Source organism: Vipera ursinii (genome assembly GCF_947247035.1).
Source record: "Vipera ursinii genome assembly, chromosome: 3".
Classification (NCBI taxonomy): domain Eukaryota; kingdom Metazoa; phylum Chordata; class Lepidosauria; order Squamata; family Viperidae; genus Vipera; species Vipera ursinii.
The window spans coordinates 6,291,979-6,313,430 of NC_139516.1; the positions used below are offsets into that span (position 1 = coordinate 6,291,979).

General features: G+C 42.3%; 1 protein-coding gene across 1 annotated transcript in view; it reads left to right on the plus strand.

Moving 5' to 3' along the window:
* The window catches only part of SRMS (src-related kinase lacking C-terminal regulatory tyrosine and N-terminal myristylation sites), a gene marked incomplete at its 5' end in the record, with an annotated part of 48,761 nt that overhangs the window by 13,542 nt on the left and 13,767 nt on the right, over nt 1-21,452 (plus strand). Inside the window, 2 exons of the mRNA XM_083360925.1 lie at nt 17,609-17,730; nt 20,960-21,126. Of these exons, the coding sequence (XP_083217051.1) occupies nt 17,609-17,730; nt 20,960-21,126 (289 nt within the window). The remainder of the gene's footprint in view (nt 1-17,608; nt 17,731-20,959; nt 21,127-21,452) is intronic.

Genomic DNA, 21,452 nt, shown 5'->3' on the forward strand with positions numbered 1-21,452 from the left:
CCTGTCCAAAATCAGACATAGCTCTTATCGTGGACAGGACATTCCTGGCCTAGGAAAACTTCAGAAGACGTTATTTGTAGCTCAGAGTTGATCTTTGGATTTCTTGGTGCTCTCTGAGCTTGGTTGTTGTTTTCTTGCAGATGTTTCACAACCCAACTAGGTAACATCATCAATGCTAGAAGGAAGTTGGGTTTGGGAGGAGGAGGAGGAGGAGGAGGAGGAGGAGGAGAGGAGGAGGAGGAGGAGGACTGTGGAATCCTTGGTGCTCTCTGAGCTTGGTTGTTGTTTTCTTGCAGATGTTTCATGACCCAACTAGGTAACATCATCAATGCTAGAAGGAAGTTGGGTTTGTGAGGAGGAGGAGGAGGAGGAGGAGGAGGAAGAGGAGGAGGAGGAGGAGGAAGAGGAGGAGGACGACTGTGGAATCCTTGGTGCTCTCTGAGCTTGGTTGTTGTTTTCTTGCAGATGTATCACGACCCAACTAGGTAACATCATCAATGCTAGAAGGAAGTTGGGTTTGTGAGGAGGAGGAGGAGGAGGAGGAGGAGGAGGAGGAGGAGGAGGAGGAGGAGGAGGAGGAGGACTGTGGAATCCTTGATGCTCTCTGAGCTTGGTTTTTGTTTTCTTGCAGACGTTTCACGACCCAACTAGATAACATCATCATTTGTAGAAGGGAGTGGGGTCTGCTTTATAATGTTGCCTAGCTTGGGTAATGAAATATCTACAAAAAAAACAACCAACCTCAGAGAGCACCAAGGATTCCATGGGAAAACATTTTCATACCCTAGGCTTTGTTTTTGTGATTATTTATTTTCTAACTTCAGGAAAGGTCCCTAGAGTGGCATACTGAGATTGTGCATGGATCCCACTGGATTCCCTGGCGCTTAACATGTTTCCACTCCAGCAGTGAATCCATACCAGTTCTGGAGCTCCTAAAAATTTATTTCCAGCCATTAATAAAGCATAAATAGGTTCATTACAGCGAACCCCAAATCTGCGGACTTTTTAAAATCTGAGAAGAATGTTATTTCTGTGTATTTTTTTTAAAAAAAGGAAACAAGAATAACATTTAATCGTTCCTTCCCTATGTTTTCTTAGTTCATTCCAGTCTTACTTTGCATCGCTTAACCATCGTAATAAAAATTAAGAATACAGCAATCTGAAATGGAACACTTTACTCATCCACAAGGACATGTCTATAAACTCCTTTGCATTTACAATTTTTTTAAAAGTCAGAACAAGTAATGTAGAAATACAAGCACTGCATCAGTACTCCGGCTGACTAAGTTTCTCCAGACTTATGAGGTCAATTGATGAGGTGAGAAATGTTGTCAAAATCCTTGTTTTCAGCTCTGAGAAGTTTGCTTCAAAATGAGAGCTGCGTTCCAATTCTCTGCTTAATTATAGCTTGCAGTAACAGGGAAGAAGGAAATAAATGCATTGCAAGTTCGAAAACAAGAAATGTATGCTAAATAGTCATATTTCCACCACCAGGCCAAACGTACTTTGGGACATGAAGTCGACAGCTTGAAGGTTGAAGCTGTAGGCTAATGCTATGCAATTATGACACGTATTATGGGATTTTTCCAACTTGCTGGGTGTGCAGCTGCTTTGTAGAGGAGCAGATCAGGAGCTTCGTTTCGATATGAGGTCAAAAAGATCAGAAAGTACCAGTAGAAGAGAATATTTGTAGCTCAGGGTCGAACTGCTGGGTCCTTGGTGCTCTCTGTACTAAGGTGGCTTTCTTGCAAATGTTTTTTTTTAATTATTAGTTTTTATAGGATTAAAAAGGAGGGTAGGGAAATGGGGATTTGGGATAGGGTAGAGGAAAGATAAATAAATAAATAAATAAATAAAGATAATAAAGCTAACGATAACACTGATAGGTATAATAAATTATCAGAAACAATACTAAATTTTCAATGTATGATATCATTCTTACTCAAATAAATTCAAAGTTGCATATCACATTCCTTTCTCTCTAACTCGTTTATCTAGCCATTGATAAAATTTATTCCAAGTTCTATAATAAACTAAATGCTCTTTCTCTTTAATCTCTAAAGTTAATCTATCCATTTCTGCAGCAAACGTTTCATTACCCAACTAGGTAACATTATCAGTACTAGAAGGGAGTGGGGTTTTGGTGGTGGTGGTGGAGGAGGAGGAGGAGAGTAACATCATGTTCTATAAGGGAATGGAGTTGGATTAACCCTAGACCAGGGGTCTTCAAACTTGCCCCTTTTATGACTTGTGGACTTCAGAGTACCTGGCTGAGGAATTCTGGGAGTTAAAGTCCACAAATCATAAAAGGGCCACAGTTGAAGACCCCTGCCCTAGACCAACAATCAAACCATAAGCAACACCCAACCAAGGATCTGCCAAGAACATTCCCACCAACACTGACAGGGCAAGGCATTTATGTAGAAACAGAAAGCAAATCCCACTCCCTTCTAGCCCTGATGAGGTTATCTAGTTGGGTCATGAAACGTCTGCAAGAAAACAGCCAAGCTCAGAGAGCACCAAGGACCTCACATCAGAAACTACGGCTTAATACAGGTAGTCCCTGACTTACAACATTTGTTTACTGACCATTTGAAGTTACAACGGCACTGAAAAAACTCACAAACGACCATTTTTCACACGACCATTGCAGCATCCCCATGGTCCTGTGATCAAAATTCAGGTGCTTGGCAAACTGACTCATGTTTATGACGGTTGCAGTGTCCCCGGCTCATGTGATCCCCTTTGGCGACCTTCTGAGAAGCAAAGTCAACGGGGAAGATTACTTAACAACCATATATTTGCCCTGTTCACCACCCTGAGTCCTTCGGGAGAAGGGCGGTATATAAATAAAATTATTATTATTATTATTATTATTATTATTATTATTATTATTATTATTATTATTATTATTATTATTATTATTATTATTATTATTATTATTATTATTATCTCAACCACTGCAGTGATTCACTTAGCAACTGTGGCAAGGTCATAAAATGTGACATAAAACTCATTTAGCCATAGAAATGTTTGGGTCCATTGTGATCATAAGTTGAGAACCGCCCGTATTTCTCTTTTTTTTTTGCCGTCGATATTTTGCAGATGTACCGAATGAGGCTGATTTTTATAGAAAAATTTTTCCTTAGAAGAATCAGGCGTGTCATTGGTAGGGCGTTCTTCGCTTATTCCATTTTGAACCCTGGACTCAGCCATGGTATGTGATGGCGAACCTTTTAGAGACCGAGTGCCCACACTGCAACCCAAAACCCACTTATGTATCATCGGGTGCCAGGTGGGCGTGGCCCTTCGGGTGGGTGTGGCCCATTGGGTGGGCGTAGCTGCGGTGGTAACGGCAGAGTGAGTGGGACTAAAAAGTTCAATCAATTCCAACTTTGCAAGATCTTTTTTTCCCCACGAGAAGTTGAAATTGATTGATTGATTGAACCTTTTTTTTTTGCACACAGCGGTAGAGGCCTAAAGCATAAAGGTTTTATAAAACCCAGCTGAAGGCCTAGGACTGGGGCAATGGCATGTGTGCCCACAGAGAGGGCTCTGTGTGCCACCTGTGGCACGCGTGCCATAGGTTCGCCACCACAGCCCTAGTTCCTCAGAGATCTGTTTTGGAGCTTATCTCTTCCTCCATACATAGTTTAGACCAGTGTTTCTCTATTGAGGCACTTGAAGATGTGTGCACTTCAATGCCCAGAATTCCCCAGCCCAAAATAAATAAATAAATAATAATAATAATAATAATAATAATAATAATAATAATAATAATAATAACAACAACAACAATAACAATAACAATATAGAAATATCATTTGCCTGTAAGCAAGAACTGGTGGGATCATAAAATAGAGAAAGTCATAGAAAATGTTAAACTGCTCTGGGACTTCAGAATTGAAACAGACAAGCACCTGCAACATAACACCTGGGACTTAACAATTGTCGATAAGAAAGACAAAAAAGTCTGGATAGTGGATGTGGCAGTGCCTGGAGACAACAGAATAGACAAGAAAGAACTGGAGAAGATAACAAAATACAAAGACCTACAAATAGAAATAGAAAGACTGTGGCAAAGGCAAGCAAGGGTAGTACCAATAGGAATAGGCGCCTTGGGTGCAATCCTAAAACAACTGGAGCACCACCTGGACACCATCATCGGCATTGACAAATTCGCCATTAGTCAATTGCAAAAGACGGCCTTACTAGGAACTGCTTCCATCCTGCGACGATATCTGTAATACCATCAAACATTCACATCTGCCTATCCCAGGTCCTTGGGAAGGACTCAATAGGTAGACAAAAATGCCAAATCCAGTCTGAACATCTGGTTGACTGTGCAGTGATCAATAATACAAGTGATTCATTTAATAACAATATGATTCGCTTAATGATTGTGGTAACTTGTTAACAGCAATCATAAAAATGGTTATAAAATCAAGTCTGATCATATGGTGACTTGACTTATGACTGCAATGACTTGTGACCAAAATTCCAGGCTTAACCGTGGTTGTAAGTATAATTCACATCTAGAAATGAGTTAAACTGCCAATGATCTTTTCTGCCGTCCTCATCACTCTCTGCACCACCTTCCTCTCCGAAGCAGTGATGCTTCCAAACCAGACTGTGATGCTGTAGGGAGGGAACGATGGCAAACATTAAAACCTTCTTGATCATGTGGCCTACATCTCTTAATATCCCTCCCAAAACTTTTCACCTTCGAGAGCCAATGCAGCCGCCATCTTAGAACAAATCCAGGTGCCGCCATCTTAGAACAAATAATGGATCTAAGGCTTTTGTTTCCTATACATGCAACTGCCCTTCTTTGCAGAGGGCAGCATCTGCCAAGGAGGTCAAAATCTGCAAGATGGCAGGCACAACATGTCAAACAAAGACCCGCATGTGCAAAAGAGACAGGTCTTCAATTGCAATTCAGTCGAGTCTGACTCTTGGAGATTCTGTGGGCCGCATCTTCCTATCTTGCGGTACTTCTTTGAGTTTTTCTATGCTCTGGCTGGTGTCAGCTTGGATGGTGTCCAGCCACTGTGTTCTTCGATAGCCTGGTTTCCTTTTACCGCTAACTCTTCCTGACATAATTCCTTTCTCCAGTGAATTCCCCCACATGACATGGCCAAAGTAAGTGAGACGCAGTTTCCTGAGTTTGCCTTCTAGTGACATATCTAGTGTTACGCGCTCCAGTATTTGCTTGTTAGCCACCTTTGCAGCCCAAGGAATACGCAGCAACGTTCTCCAGCATCGTGGCTCAAACAAGACGATTTTCTTCCTCTCCTGCTTTTTTAAGGCACAACTTTCACAACCAGAGGTAGCCACGGGGAACACAATAGAGCAGTTTAACCTACATTTGGTTCCCAGGCTGATGTCCTTCTTTTCCATATTCAGCTCAAGTTCATCATCGCCGAATATCAGGGCAATCTGTTGTTTTATTTTTGGGCTGCCCTCCCCACATTTGCGGGAGTGAATTTTCCCATGCATTCTATCTCTTCACCGTCAATTTCTGTTTTGATGCTTCCCTTCCTTACAGGGGTCATGAGTTTGATCTTTTTGATGCTTCTCCAATTTCTTTGCCAGCCGTCACGCAATGCTTACCAGTGAGCATGCTGAAAAACATGGGTCCAGGAAGGAAATTGTCATTTGTTTTCTTTGTGCATGGAGCAGTGGTTGCAGGGATCGCACAATCGGTGGTAGCTCAGGAGAAGGACACTGATTAAGACGGCATTTTGGACATCCTAGTCCACTGAATCATAGATGGTGGCAATAGGCAATTCAGCTTGGCTGGTCTTAAAAATGCCCATTAGGATTAGAATGGCATTTGGATTTAAACCAGTAGGAAATGCCAGGCTGGGGATCTTCTTTAAAAAAAAATGACCTAGAGGAACATGGGATGATAGGGCTGGAAGGGAACTTGGAGATCTCCTAGACCTAGTCCAACCATTTGCTCAAGGCAGGAGACCTATATCATTCCGGACGAACAACTGTCCAATCTCTTGGTGGAAACCTACAGTGATGGAGCACATACAATTTCTGAAGACAAGTCGTTCCAATGATTAATTGTTCTCACAGACAGGAAATTCCTCCTTAGTTCTAGATTGGTTCTCTCCTTGCTTAGCTTCCATCCGTTGCTTCTTGTCCTGCCTTCAGGTGCTTTGGAGAATAGGTTGAGTCCCTCGTCTCTGTGACAGGCCCCTCAGATACTTGATCACTGCTATTATGTGCCCCTCTAATCCTTCTCTTTGTAGGCTAGACATAACTAGCTCCCTTAACGATTGCACGATTTAGTCTCCAGATCCTTTATCATCTTAATTTGCAGGCATCTGGGGAAGGCAGGTGCTGTGTACTGGGTTCTTTGTTGCAAGCAGGAGACGAGGCAAGAGAGTTCAGGCAGGAACATGCTTTATTGAATGCAGGAACTGAACTAGTAACCAAGGCTTCTACGCAGCTATTTATACTGCTGGCCACTAGGCAGTGGCCAATAGGTTTGAAGGAGCCTGTTGCCGCCCTAAGAGCCAACCAATGGTGGTCCTGGAGACTGCTTGTCTGAGGAGCCAGCGACCGTCACCCAACTCCCTGATTAAGCAATCTCAAACAGCATTCAAAGACACGTGGTACAGTTCAAGTAAAACAGGCCCAATACATTACACTAGGGGTGAGTTTCTTCTCCAGTGCTGCAAAGAAAAGTAACAATCACTAAGAGTTAAATGCTCTTCTAGGGAAACTTTCTCTTATGGTTTCTGCATACGGGTAATCCTCATGTTAAGACCGGTCATTTAGTGACCACTTGAAATTACAATGGATCTCCCCAGAGAATCCCATTCTAAAGTTACAACAGCTAGTCTCCCCTCCCTCTGCAATCACATGACTGCGTTTCTGGTACTGAGGAACCAGCCCGCATTTACAGCTGTCTGCAGTTTCCCGTAGTCACATGACTGTTTTACAACAACTTTGCTGGGGAAAAAACGGCATTTATTTCCTGTTTTGGGGAAAAACAGCCCATAGTGAACCGTGGGTTTGCTAAACAACTATGGTGTTTGTTTAATGACCGTGGGTGTTCACTTTACACCTCCTGCAAAGAAAGGTCGTAAGATTGGGTCAGTCACATGGGTGAGCCAACTTAAAACTATCATGGCTTACAACCCTGATGGGCAGGCTCTATTGCTCCGTGGTATCCAAAACAGGAAATCCAGATTCAGCCAGTTTCGCTCCATACAGTATTAACCTTGTGATCTCTCAAGCTTCCTCCTTCCATTACGTATTCAAGATGGACAGTGATTAATAGTTATATGTTACCTATATGTAAGGGTGTAGGTCTATACATATGTTGTATATGGTATGATTTAAATGTGGGTTATGTCTGTGTACACTTTGAGAGGGAGCAACTAAATTTCATTTTTAATTTGTGCCGTTGTGCCCACGGTAAAAAAAATGACAATAAAGGTTATCTAATCTAATATTATGGTCATATGTTGAGGTCTATGTGTTTTATGGGTTGGATGCAGTGGGAATGTTGAAGGGCCCTACCAGCGGTCTTGTTGCCTGGGGATTCTGGAGACATCTGGCCGACATCAGATTATGGGAAAATTAACTACATCACAACATGAACGAACAATGCAGGTTGTGCAGCCTGTTCACACCTGCAAGGTGCTGGTTTGCCTGCTTCTGCCTTAGATAAATTGTTCGGATGCCACGATGCCTACCCAAATTAGAATAAGGTAGGCCCTGGTGTTTCATGTGAACTCTGTGGAAGTGAAAATTGGACTACAGGAAGGAGGAGAAGAAAAGTAGTGACACTGAAGTTTGGTGTAGGATCAGCCATGAAGGCCTTGGATTCAGAGGCTGTGATGTGTCTATACCTACAAAGATCAGAACTATACAAGCTATGCTATTCCCTGTGGTATTTTGTGGAGGAAAAAGTTGGACTTTGAAGAAGCAGAAGAGGAAAACCATTGATACTTCTGAACTTTTGTGTTGGAGAAGATTCCTGAGAAGACCATGGACAGCCAACGGATGGATCATCCAACAACTCAACTAGCATTCTCACTCAAGGCACAACTGACCAGCCTTGAATTATCCTTCTTTGGATACTTTAGGTGAAGATCTAGAGAAGATCATAATGCTGGGAAAGATGGCAGGGAAGATGGCCAGCAGCAATGTGGGTGAACAGAATGACAGAGTTGGAAGCAATCTTGAAGGTCTTCTAGTTCAAACCCCTGCTCAAGCAGGAGACCTGTATCATTTCAGACAAATGGCTGTCCAATCTCTTTTTGAAAACCTCCAGGGATGAGGCACCCACACAGCTTTTGGAGGCAAGTCCTTCCACAGATTAATTGTTCTCAGTGTCAGGACATTTCTCCTTATTTCTAGGTTGGTCCTCTCCTTGATTAATTTCCACCCATTGCTTATTGTTCTACCTTCAGGTGCTTTAGATGCTGTTAGAAGACTAGATTAGGATCAGATCATTTATGGAGAAAATCTATCTGTGTGATGGCTAACAGAGAGAGCATGATTTAATGGCACTTAAGGTAAAAGGTAAAGGTTCCCCCGCACATGCGTGCTAGTCATTTCCAACTCTAGGGGCTGGTGCTCATCTCCGTTTCAAAGCCAAAGAGCCAGCGCTTGTCCGAGGACGTCTCCGTGGTCATGTGGCCGGCATGACTAGACGCCAAAGGTGCACGGAACGCTGTTACCTTCCCACCGTAGTGGTCCCTATTTTTCTACTTCCATTTTTACATGCTTTCGAACTGCTAGGTTGGTAGAAGCTGGGACGACTAACAAGCGCTCACTCTGTTATGCGGCACTCGGGATTCGACCTGCCAAACTGCCGACCTTCTGATCGACAAGCTCAGCGTCCTAACCCACTGAGCCACCGCGTCCCTTTCAATGGCACTTAGTCAGTCCCAAAGAAGCCAGAAATAGAAGCCAATGAGAAACCATGAGTTAAAGCTGGCTTATGACCCTGGCTTGTTTGCAAAGTTATCACTCTTGACTTATCTTTCTGATTTAAATAAAATGAAAAATTGATCTGCATGGAGTTCCTTCATATTAGGCCTGCTAACCAACTGGCGCAGAGAGATATATAAGTGGCCTTAGGCTTAATTCACAACCAGATGGTGAAATTGTGCCAGACATGCTATATATTCCAGCATACAAAAATGCTTTTTGGGCCAGGCATTTTGCCCAGTTTTCCCTATTACAACAATCATTTCCAGTTTTGTTATTACTTGTATCTAAGTAAGTATTTATTCAGCTGGGTAATTTCCCCTGAGGAGGCGGTGTTGACTTCAGCTCCCAGAATTCCTCAGCCAGCATGGCCACTGAGCAGAATTCTGGGAACTGAAGTTCATCTATCTGGAAGCTGCCCAGATCAGAAAAAATATTGATTTAAACTGGAGACAAGAATATTGATTGTGGAGAACAAAAGGAAGAATCAATATGGTACTGTGGCGAAGGTCCCGGACTGACCCCAGAGAGTCCCAAATTCTAATCTTCCATTAGCCACAGATGTTCCCTGGGGTGGTTTGAGCCAATCTTTCTCTCTCAGCTCAATCTACCTCACAGGGTTGTTGTGCCGAAGAATAAAAGGAGGGAGTGGTGTGCTGAGCACCTAATGAAAAGGAAGGATATAAATTAAATCAATAAATATCAACAATGAATTGGTTCCATGGTATTTCTTTCTTTCTTAGACAGTTTCATTGATTTCCTATTCTGTTCAACTGGCCAATGGGGTAATTATAATTATAATAAAGTTGGAAGGGATGTTGGAGGTCATCTAGTCCAACCCCCTGCTCAGACAGGAAACCCTAAGTGGAATTTTCCTCCAATGGGATTTTCCCATGTATTTTACCAGGAAACATAGATAGGGCAGCCTAGAAAAGTCAGTGCCCTCCTAACGATACCCAAGTACTCTGAATTTGTTCATGATGTCCATTTTGCTCTATGAGTTCATGGTGACCTAATCCTAACCCTAAGTGGAATTTTCCTCCAATGGGATTTTCCCATGTATTTTACCAGGAAACATAGATAGCGGAGACTAGAAAAGTAAGTGCCCTCCTAACCATACCCAAGAACTCTGAGTTTGTTGGTAATTTCCATTTTGCTCTTTGAGTTCATGGTGACCTAACCCTAAACCTATGTGGAATTTTCCTCCAATGGGATTTTCCCATGTATTTTACCAGGAAACATAGATAGGGCAGCCTAGAAAAATCAGTGCCCTCCTAACCATATCAAAGCACTCCGAATTTGTTGGTGATGTCCATTTTGCTCTCTGAGTTCATGGTGACCTAATCCTAACCCTACCTATAACATTTCAGACAAATGGCTGTCCAATCTCTCCTTTAAAACTTCCAGTGTTGTAGCATTCACAGCTTCTGGAGGCAGATTGTTCCACTGATTAATTGTTCTAACATAAGGAAATTTCTCCTTAGTTCCAGGTTGCTTCTCTCCTTGATTAGTTTTTATCCGTTGCTTCTTGTCCTGCCTTCAGGCGCTTTGGAGAATAGCTTGACTCCCTCTTCTTTGGGGCAGCCCCTGAGATATTGGAAGGCTGTTATCATGTCACCCCCTCATCCTTCTCTTCATTAGACTAGACATACTGAATTCCAGCAACTGCTCCTTATATGTTTTAGCCTCCAGAGAAAAAGAAAACTTGAGGAAGGAACAATACAAAACATATTTGTTTGCAAGCTGCCCAGTGTTGTGTGGACGGCTGTATACATGCTTTAAACAGATAAAAATACAAGCTAGATAGGCAGGAAGGCTAAATTCCTTGGACTAACAATGGGGTGTTGATAAACCTGTCAGACAGCGGAGGGGAGACCCTGTTTTTGGATCCCCCTCAGCCACCAAGAATCCTAACAATGATGATATTATCTAGATTGGTAATGGAACATCTGCATCCCAGAGAGCCCCAATGACCCCACAGTCTTCCTCTTCCTCCTCCTCCTCTCTGCAAACCTCATTCCCTTCTAGCACTGATGATGTTACCTAGTTGGGTCATGAAAGATCTGTAAGAAAACAACCAAGCTCAGAGAGCACCAAGGACCCCACAATCCTCCTCCTCCTCTCTGCACCCTTCTACCACTGATGATGTTACCTAGTTGGGTCATGAAAGATCTGTAAGAAAACAACCTAGCTCAGAGAGCACCAAGGACCCCACAATCCTCCTCCTCCTCTCTGCACCCTTCTACCACTGATGATGTTACCTAGTTGGGTCATGAAAGATCTGTAAGAAAACAACCTAGCTCAGAGAGCACCAAGGACCCCACAATCCTCCTCCTCCTCTCTGCAAACCTCATTCCCTTCTAGCACTGATGATGTTACCTAGTTGGGTCATGAAACGTCTGAAAGAAAACAATCCGTCTCAGAGAGCACCAAGGACCCCACAATAAAACATCGTCTTTGTTCTCCCACTCCCATGGGCGTAGGAAACCCGAGTGCTCTTTTCCTGTCTGTGGGAAAGATGGTTGTTTTTCCTAATATAACTGCTGCATCAAAAAAACCCAGGCAGAGATTGTAGGAAGAGACCCTGCAAAGTTAGTCTATAGTAGCATAAAAAGAAAAAAGAGTCTGGTGCCACCAGCTCCTCCTGGTATTTTTCCTGAGTGAAGACAAACGCCTTAAATTGCTATGCAAGGAATCCTCAACTTATGATTGATTGCTTAGCGACCATTTCAAATTTACAACAGACAATCCCCCCCCCAAAAAAAGCTACTTACAACCAGGTTCTGAAGTTCTGATGGCTGCACACTCACTATTGTCATTTATCCATATTTTGGATATGGATGTAACCAACCTGCCTTTACACTTACAATCTGCAGCAAAAACAGCATCCCACGGGCACATGGCCAGGATGTACGATCTTTTGCTGAAAGCTGGCATTTCCCATTTTTGGCAAAAATGCCTCAGAGCAAACAATGGATTCATTCAACCACCACAACGTTCACTTAACTGTCGCAATAAAAAAAATGGTTGTAAAGTTGTGTCGGTCACATGATGACCCACTTGATGACCATCATTACTTAGGGACAGGGGTAAGCAACCTTGGCTCTTTTATGACTTGTGGACTTCAACTCCCAGAATTCCTGAGCCAGCCATGCTGAGGGGAAAGGGAGAGGTTTCCAAGCTGAGCCAGGCTGGCTCAGGAATTCTGGGAGTCGAAGTCCACGAGTCATAAAAGAGCCAAGGTTGCCTACCCTTGAGCTAGGATCATAATTAGAAGGGTCCATTTTGGTCATAAGTTGAGGACTACCCATAGATGTGTTCAAGGGGGAAATGGATCACACCCAAATCCAGTATCTACAGTTGGGACATTTTTTTTTTGTCAGAACGAGGGTAACTTGGAGCTCATGAGACGTACCTTCTAGACCAGGGGTGGCAAGCTCGCAACGTCACGCGATGTGTTGTGACGTATCGCAACTTTTTTGCCGTTGCCGGCAATGGGGTGGGCGCGGTTTCACTATGATGCATCCGGCCCGCAGGCCAGCAGATTGACACCCCTGTTCTAGATTCTATAAAATGGTCCAGTGGGCAGAAGTGTAGTCAAGGGAAGAAGAGGAGAAAGCACAAAACCACAACTGAGCTGCAGCTCAACCAATTCAGTCTACACAAGCATAGAATAACAGAATAACAGAGTTGGGAAGAGACCTTGGAGGTCTTCTAGTCCAGCCCCCTTGCTCAAGCAGAAGAACCTATACCATTCCAGACAAATGGCTGTCCAATCCCTTCTAAAAAACCCTCCAGTGATGGAGCACCTACAACTTCCTGAGGCAAGCCATTCCACTGATTAATTGTTCTCACTGTCAGGAAATTCCTCCTTAATTCTAGGTTGCTTCTCTCCTTGATTAGTTTCCATCCATTGCTTCTTGTCCTGCCTTCCGGCGTTTTGGAGAATGCTTCTCAGCGGCAGCCCCTCAGATATTGGAAGACTGTTATCATGTCATCCTTAGACCTTCTCTTCAGTAGAGTAGACCTACCCAGTTCCTGCAACTGTTCTTCATATGTTTTAGCCTCCAGTCTCCTAATCATCTTTCTTGTTCTTCTCTGCACTCTCTCTAGAGTCTCAGCATCTTTTTTATATCATGGGGACCAAAACTGGATGCAGTATTCCAAGTGTGGTCTTACCATGACATTATAAAGCAGAACTAATACGTTTTCTCTGGCTTGGCTTCTTCTACCTAAAAAAAACACACGTCCAGGCGGAATGGTGCTTTATGCAGTTTCATGGTGCTTTCAGATCCCTCTGCCCCATTCATGGAATGAAGAAGAGAGATCTTCTGTCCAAGATCATCTTCTCTTCTCTCCTATCAAGTCTATCCTTCTTCCTGCTGGAGATCTCATGGGGCTTTCAACCCTCTTTGATGTCTTATTCCATCACCTTCACTCCTGGGAAAGCTTTTACCATTTTCTCCCAATGGACCAGGTGGAAGAAGATCACAGAGGTGTGAATCACTTGGTCTGGATCTTCTGACATACCTTCGTGAATTCAGGGAATCCATGATGCAACCCTTACTGCAAGGAGGAGTCCATTCCCAGGAGCTTTAGTCTATCCAATATGCAAAGAGGTTTTAGAACATTGAATGGTTGGTTTTTCTTATGAATCTGAAGCCAAGAAGAACAAGAGGCAGATCAAACTGGAGGTGGCAATTTTCTTGGATATCAAAGCAGGAGATTGCATAAAAGTTGCAGAAGCCACATGCAACATTACGGAATAGCAGAATTGGAAGGGACCTTGGTGGTCTTCTAGTCCAACCCCCTACTCAAGCAGGAAACCCTTGGACTACCGAGACTTAATAAACTCTGTTTTATCAATAATAATACCAGGATGCTATATAGCTTCCTTACAACAAAACAGAATAACAGGGTTGGAAGGGACCTTGGTGGACTTCTAGTCCAACCTCCTGCTCAAGCAGGAGACCCTATGTCATTTCAGAAAAATAGTTGTCCAATCTCTTCTTGAAAAGCAGGAGGCTGTATACCATTTCAAACAAATGGCTATCCAATCTCTTCTTAAAAACCTCCAGTGTTGGAGCACCCACAACTTCTGGAAGCAAGCCGTTCCGCTGGTTAATTGTTCTCACTCAGGAAATTCCTCCTTATTTCTAGGTTGCTTCTCTCCTTGATGAGTTTCCATCTGTTGCTTCTTGTCCTGCCCTCAGGGGCTTTGGAGAAAAAAGATTGACTCCCTCTTTATGACAGCCCCTCAAATATTGGAAGACTACTGTCATGTCACCTCTTGTCCTTGTCTTCATTAGAGTAGACATTCCTCGTTCCTGCAACTGTTCATTGTACGGTTTAGCCTCCAGAACCCTTATCTCTGTTGCTCTTCTCTGCACTCTTTCTAGAGTCTCAACGTCTTTTTTTATATTGTGGCAATGAGGATTGAATGCACAATACTAAGTGTGGTCTTACCAGTGGAGTTTAAAACAGTACTAATATTTCACCTGATCTAGATGCTATTCCCACTTGAGAATGATGGTTAGGCTAAATCAGAATCTACTTTGCAATTAATAATAATAACAATGATGATGATGATGATGATGATGATGATGATAATGATGATGATGTTGGAAGAGACCTTGGAGGTCATCTAGTCCAACCCCCTCCTCAGGCAGGAAACCCTCTACCATTTCAGACAAATGGCTGTCCAGTCTCTTCTTAAAAACTTCCAGTGTTGGAGCATTCACCGCTTCTGGAGGCAGGTTGTTCCACTGATTGATTGTTCTCATTCTCAGGAAGTTTCTCTTTAGTTCCAGGTTGCTTCTCTCCTTGATTAGTTTCCATCCGTTGCTTATTGTCCTGCCTTCAGGCACTTTGGAGAATAGCTTGACTCCCTCCTCTTTGGGTAGCCCCTGAGATACTGGAACACTGCTATCATGTCACCCCTAGTCTTTCTCTTCATTAAACTAGATGTCCCCAATTCCAGCAACCGTTCCTCATATGTTTTAGCCTCCAGTCCCCTGATCATCTTTGTTGCTCTTCTCTGCACTCTTTCTAGAGTCTCAACATCTTTTTTACATCGTGGTACCAAAAGAGCCTTGGTGGAGCAGTGGGCTAATGCCTCCTTAAGTAACACCAGCTGCCTGCAATTAGTGCAGGTTCGAGTCCCACCAGGCTCAAGGTTGACTCAGCCTTCCATCCTTCCGAGGTAGGTAAAATGAGGACCCAGATTGTTGGGGGCAATTAAGCTGACTTTGTAATAATGCCGCTTGGGTGTGTGTGTGTGAAAGCCCTAATAAGCAGGCATATACATAGAATGAAGGCTACTGCTAAGCTTGTAAGCCGCCCTGAGTCTTCGGAGAAGGGCGGGATATAAATGGAATTTAAAAAAAAATACTGGATGCAGGATTCCAAGTGTGGCCTTACCACTTTTTTAAAGGCAAGATAAACGTAGAATCATAGGGCTGGAAGGCCTCAGAGATCTTCTAGTACAGCCCCCTACCCAAGGCAAGAGTTCTTATACCATCCCCGTCAAATGGTTGTCCAAGCTATTCTTGAAAATCTCCAGCGAAGATGCCTCCACAAGTCCAGGAGGCAAGCTATTCCACTGGTTAATTGTTCTTAGTGCCTCCCCTTGTTCATCTGGAGTCACGGCTGCCATCTTGCCCATTGGGACCCTCTCTGTGGATAGAGCCTGGGTTGTATAGTGGTTTTGGATCTGGAAGGGATAGGAAAACCAGCTGTGGGGAGAAGTTGCTGGAAGCAATAATAACAAGAGCATTTTGAAGAGTAGGAAAGTTGGAGGAATAAAAATTCAGCCCTCACTGAACATGTTCTTTCTTTCCAGCACATGTCAAGACACCTTTACTAACCGAAAGCTTTAAACAAGACCGATCCTGCAGGAAACTAAAACAAAAGAAAGGCTAATTATTTCAGTGAGGTTTGAGACTAGACATCTATCTTTTTCTTTTGATGAAGAAGACTTGCTTAGTTCTTTCCCTGCCTGTAATTGCTCCATTGGAATATACCTCTTCACTTCAAATTACCTAGTAGGGCTGTATTACTATTATTCTTCTCATCTTTCCTATTATCTATTTCCTTATATTCTTATGACTATAAGTTGTTGTGATCCACATTGTTTTATTTAGTATCCTGGTATGATTTATATTGATTGCTTATTTAGTATCCTATGACCATCACTAAGTGTTGTATCTTACGATTTATGATGAATGTATTTTGATTATTATCATGCTTTATCACTTGTTGCTTGTATGTACAGTGAGAGCTTATGCACTGGAGACAAATTCCTTGTGTGTCCAATCACACAAGAATAGAATTCTATTCTATTCTATTCTATTCTATTCTATTCTATTCTATTCTATTTATTCTATTCTTCTTAATTCTATTCTATTCTATTCTGTTCTATTCTTATTTCTATTCTATTCAATTCTATTCTATTTTATTCTGTTCTGTTCTATTCTATTCTATTCTCTATTCTGTTCTATTCTCTATTCTATTCTATTATGTTCTGTTCTGTTCTATTCTATTCTTATTTTTATTCTATTCTATTCTATTCTTCTTAATTCTATTCTATTCTATTCTATTCTTAATTCTATTCTATTCTATTCTAATTCTATTCTATTCTTATTTCTATTCTATTCTATTCTCTATTCTATTCTATTCTCTATTCTGTTCTATTCTCTATTCTATTCTGTTATTCTATTCTATTCTATTCTATTCTATTCTATTCTATTCTATTCTATTCTATTCTATTCTATTCTATTCTATTCTATCCTATCCTATCCTATCCTATCCTATCCTATCCTATCCTATCCTATCCTATCCTATCCTATCCTATCCTATTCTATTCTATTCTCTCTATCTCTATCTCTATCCCTTTCCCTATCTCTATCTCTCTATCTCTATATTATGTGAGTCATACTTAATGCCAATAAAGGAGAATCTCTGTAGCTCAGGGTTGAAATGAGGGGTCCTTGGTGCTCTCTGAGCTTGGTGCTTTTCTTGCAGACATTTCATGACCTATAGTAGGTAACCTCATAAACGCACTGATGATCTTACCTAGTCTCAACAATGAAACATCTACAAGAAAACCACCAAGCTCAGAGAGCACCAAGCATCCCTCACCTTCCCGATGGCCAGAAAAACAACAGCATTGTAAATAAGAAATGGCGATAACCTTTTCAATTACAGTCATCAGATTTAATCATTGTTAAAATATAGAGATATCTAGAGAAAGTCTTAGGGAGTTGGCCTGAGCAGAGCCGGTCTTTTCCTGAACTTGTAAATGCCCCTGATTAAAATCCAGTGCATGGCAAGCCAAAGCAGTGAATCACCGTTTTGCAAGAGAGGATGGAATTTCATTGTTTATGTAAAGGATAAGCATGCTGGAAACATCATGTCTCAAGCATCACCGACATGTTCCAGTGTACCAGCACTATGTAAATATTTTTAAACAAAATTCAAGCAAGCATTTTTTTTAAAAAAAATTGGAACGACCGAGAACGCTTTTGGGGTGCCCTGAAAGCAACTTAGGAGTTTGAAATGTTTTTTCTTTCTTTCTTTATCTCTTGTACTGAAGACCGCTGAGAGGTTGGCTTATAGTTTAATCAGCTCTCATCTCTTTTCTTCTCAGTTGGTACATAAGTGGAATCACGAGAAATAAGGCCAACCAGCTACTTCTCTCCCCCCCAAATCACCACGGCTCCTACCTTATTCGGGACAGCGAGAGTAACAAGGGAGAATACTCTCTGTCAGGTAAACTACATCTTACTCTTCATGCCACAGGTAGTCCTCTTATCATAGTTGACCACCAAGGTCAAGGGTCTTCAAACCTGGCCCTTTTATGACTTGTGGACTTCAACTCCCAGAATTCCTCAGCCAGTGTGCCTGGCATGCTGAGGAATTCTGGGAGTTGAAGTCCACAAGTCATAAAAGGGCCAGGTTTGAAGACCCCTGGATTGGATGGCCCTTGTGGAGCCAACACCATTCTCCCTTAATTCTCAACAGTATCAAACACTGTAAAATTAATTTGTTTTCAGAGACAATCGGACTCTGGTGGCTCATACGGGCAGGCGATTCGGTTACTTGTTTTTGCAGGAGTTCCTGCTTCACCACTGGCCTCCCACTCATATTTCCTAGCAGCAGAAGCAGGTCTTCCAAGGGGAAAGGTGGTAAGGTGGCTTTGCAGCTCTCTCCTCCCTCCCATGGAAACTACAGGGATGTTTTGCAGCCAGGCAAATAAACACCAGGTGGAATGAGGACGTGGAGGAGTGGAGGTGGAGGCTGTCTCAAGTCATTTGTTTTGCTTTCCTTTAACCCAGAGTTTTGCCTTTGGTGAGGAGGTGCTGCTGGCGATTGTTTTGCTAAAGCATTTGGATCAGTTACAGTTGGGACAGCGATTTTCACTGCTCAGCATTTTTGATTAGCAAAAGCTAAGTGGATTGTGAATTGCAGCCAGGCAGCTTTTGAGGGATTGGGGAGTGGAAGGACAAATGTGTGGAAATGAAAAAAAAAAAAGTTCTTGGAATGCAAATACTTGCTGTTTTTTGCACCCCTCGGTTTAAAAGCCAGCCCAGAATGTGTTTGGATTCCTTCCTTCCTTCCTTCCTTCCTTCCTTCCTTCCTTCCTTCCTTCCTTCCTTCCTTCCTCAAGCCTTTCTTTCTTTCTTTCTTTCTTTCTTTCTTTCTTTCTTTCTTTCTTTCTTTCTTTCTTTCTTCCTTCCTTCCTTCCTTCTCTTTCTTTCTTTCTTTCTTTCTTTCTTTCTTTCTTTCTTTCTTTCCTTTCTTTCTTTCTTTCTTTCTTTTCTCTTTCTTTCTTTCTTTCTTTCTTTCTTTCTTTCTTTCTTTCTTTCTTTCTTTCTTTCTTTCTTTCTTTCCAGCTCTTTGTACAACTGGCCAGCTGGAAGAAAGGAGGCAATTAATATCTATTAGGACTAAAGAGAACCAGGGTCTTAATTTAGTTGCTCACATGTTACAGCTAACTGTATAATTTCTCTGGATATTGAGTAGCAAAGCAGGATGCATGGTTTGCCATGCAAGGAAACCCCAGGCACCCTGAAAATAAATCTCTCCAATTTGCAACACAAAAGACATGAGTGTCTCCTCCACCTTAATCTGTGTGATAAATTCATTCCAGAAAATTTGGATTTTTTTAAAAAAAAAGTTAATTACTAAGCACACTCCAATTCCTTGGGTGTAATTACACTAAGTGTTGCAATAAACAAAGGTATTCTGCCTACACAATTTGCATGGAGCAAAGGATGAACTAGCCCCAAGCCACACCAAGCCTTTGCACAATTAGGAGTGACTAACAATGGCAATAGACCATCTCACGAATTCTTATCCTTTCACAGCTGATCATGTTTGAATTGTGGCGAGTGCAATTCCCCAGAATTCCAAGCCAGCAATTCCAACAGGTGCCAACGCAACACAGCTTGAGGGCATCTGCCTGGCATGCCTGAGCTAAACACAAGGAAACCTATTGATGGCAGTCCTGGAATTCCTCGCAAAAATGTCATGAATGAAGGAATAGGTAGTTGTCACTGCCTCAACCTCCATCTGTTCCTGTTTTTCCTAACCTAGGTCAACATCCATCATGAAGGAAATCAAAGGTTGCTGTATCTTCCCAAACATGCCGAGATTATTTTCAAGCATTTGTGCCCCAGAGGCATTTTCTACCTTCTTAGTTCATCTCCTCAGGGAATCATGGGAAATGTAGTTTCCCGTCAAACATGTGCGACATCCTTATTCCTCTCTCCTTGTGGCTGGTGAGACCACCTTTGGTTTGGAATATTCTGGACAATTCTGGGCATATTTCCTGGAAATTGACAGATTGTTCAGAAGACGAATATGACTTGGAGAGAGACTTCTTATGAGGACAGGCTGAAGGAACTTGGTAGGGTCAGTTTGGAGAAACGAACACCCACGAAAGACATGATATCAGTGCTCAGATACGTAGAAAGGGGCCATAAGAAAGATGTTCAACGATTATTTTTTCCCATGGTCATTGAAACCAGGATCAGAAATAATGGATGTAAGTTGCAGGCACTTCGCTCAAATATAAGCAAAATGATTCCAGACATCAGCAAGTCTTATCTACATGGTAGGTACAATAAGTGATAATACTACCTAGAGAGGAAAAATAAAATTCTGGAGTTGGTTCTGGATTCACCATCTCAACAGCTTCTTGAGAGCTTCTCACAGAAAAGACGGAGTCAACAGTACTAAGGGCAGGGCGAGAAGTAATGAGTGGAACCTTATCAAAGAGAGACTCAACCTAGAAATTAGAGAGAAGTTTCCTGTCAGTCAGAACAATTAACCAGTGGAACTACCTGCCTCCAGAAGCTGTGAATGCTCCAACACTGGAAGTTTTTAAGAAGAGACTGGACAACCGTTTGTCCAGAATGATATGCCTGGGAGGCAGGGGGTTTGGATGAGAAGATGTATGTTGGTCATTAAACAAATCGTGGTCATAGTCACACAGCTGCAGGATGCTGCAACCAGTTGTAAATGTGAGCCTGTTGCCGAGTGCCCAAATTGCGATGACATGACCACACGGGGGTGGTGTGATGGTCGTAACTGCAAGAACTAAGTTACTTTTTGCAAGGCTCTTTGTGAACGAACCATTGTTAAATGAGTGGCCTTATGCCCAGGACTACCTGTGATGCAAATTACTTTTCATATCACAGGGTGGTGGTTGTGGGGAAAATAGGAGGAGGGGGGACTATTAGATATGTTCGCCACCTTGAGTTATTGGTAAAAAATAATAAAAAGTGGGATATAAATAAAATAATATAATATAAAATAAAATAAAATAATAAAATAAATCATAATAAAACAAAATAATTAAAATAAATAGTAAAATAAAATAAAAATGAACCAGGGAGCTGGGTGACAAACAATGCTGGTGCCTCCTAAACTATAGAAAGGGAAATTGTAAAGTTGATGCAACTTCTGTCGTGTTCTCTTTTCCTTCCATCTCCAGTTCGCAACCGCGGAAAAGTACGACATTTCAGAATCTTCTTGAATCCCGCCGGAAGTTTTTACTTGGAAAAAGCGCACGTCTTCTCGAGTCTGGAAGAGCTCCTTGCTTATTACAGAGCCAACTGGAATATCATTGAGTGCCCCTTATCTCAGCCCTGCGTCCAGAAGGTGAGTGGAAGAACATGTCACCACCGTGTGATTTTTCTCCATCCCTGACAAACGTCCAGGAGCTGGCTGTTTATTGGGGAGTGGGGGAGTGTTTGTTTTCGCTTTGCCTTTGGATCTGCTTCAGCAGTTAGTTTTAGTCACCCCCTTCCATGGTAAACAGTTTACAGGATCCAGTCTGAGTCGGTCACTAGAACCAAAGGTTTATTCTTCCAAGTGTTTGGGCTATCTCTGGAGCCCATTCTCAGGGGATTCTCTCTCTCCAGAACAGATTTGATCCATCCAGCCATCCATCCACCCCATGTAAACCAGGGGTGTCAAACTCAATT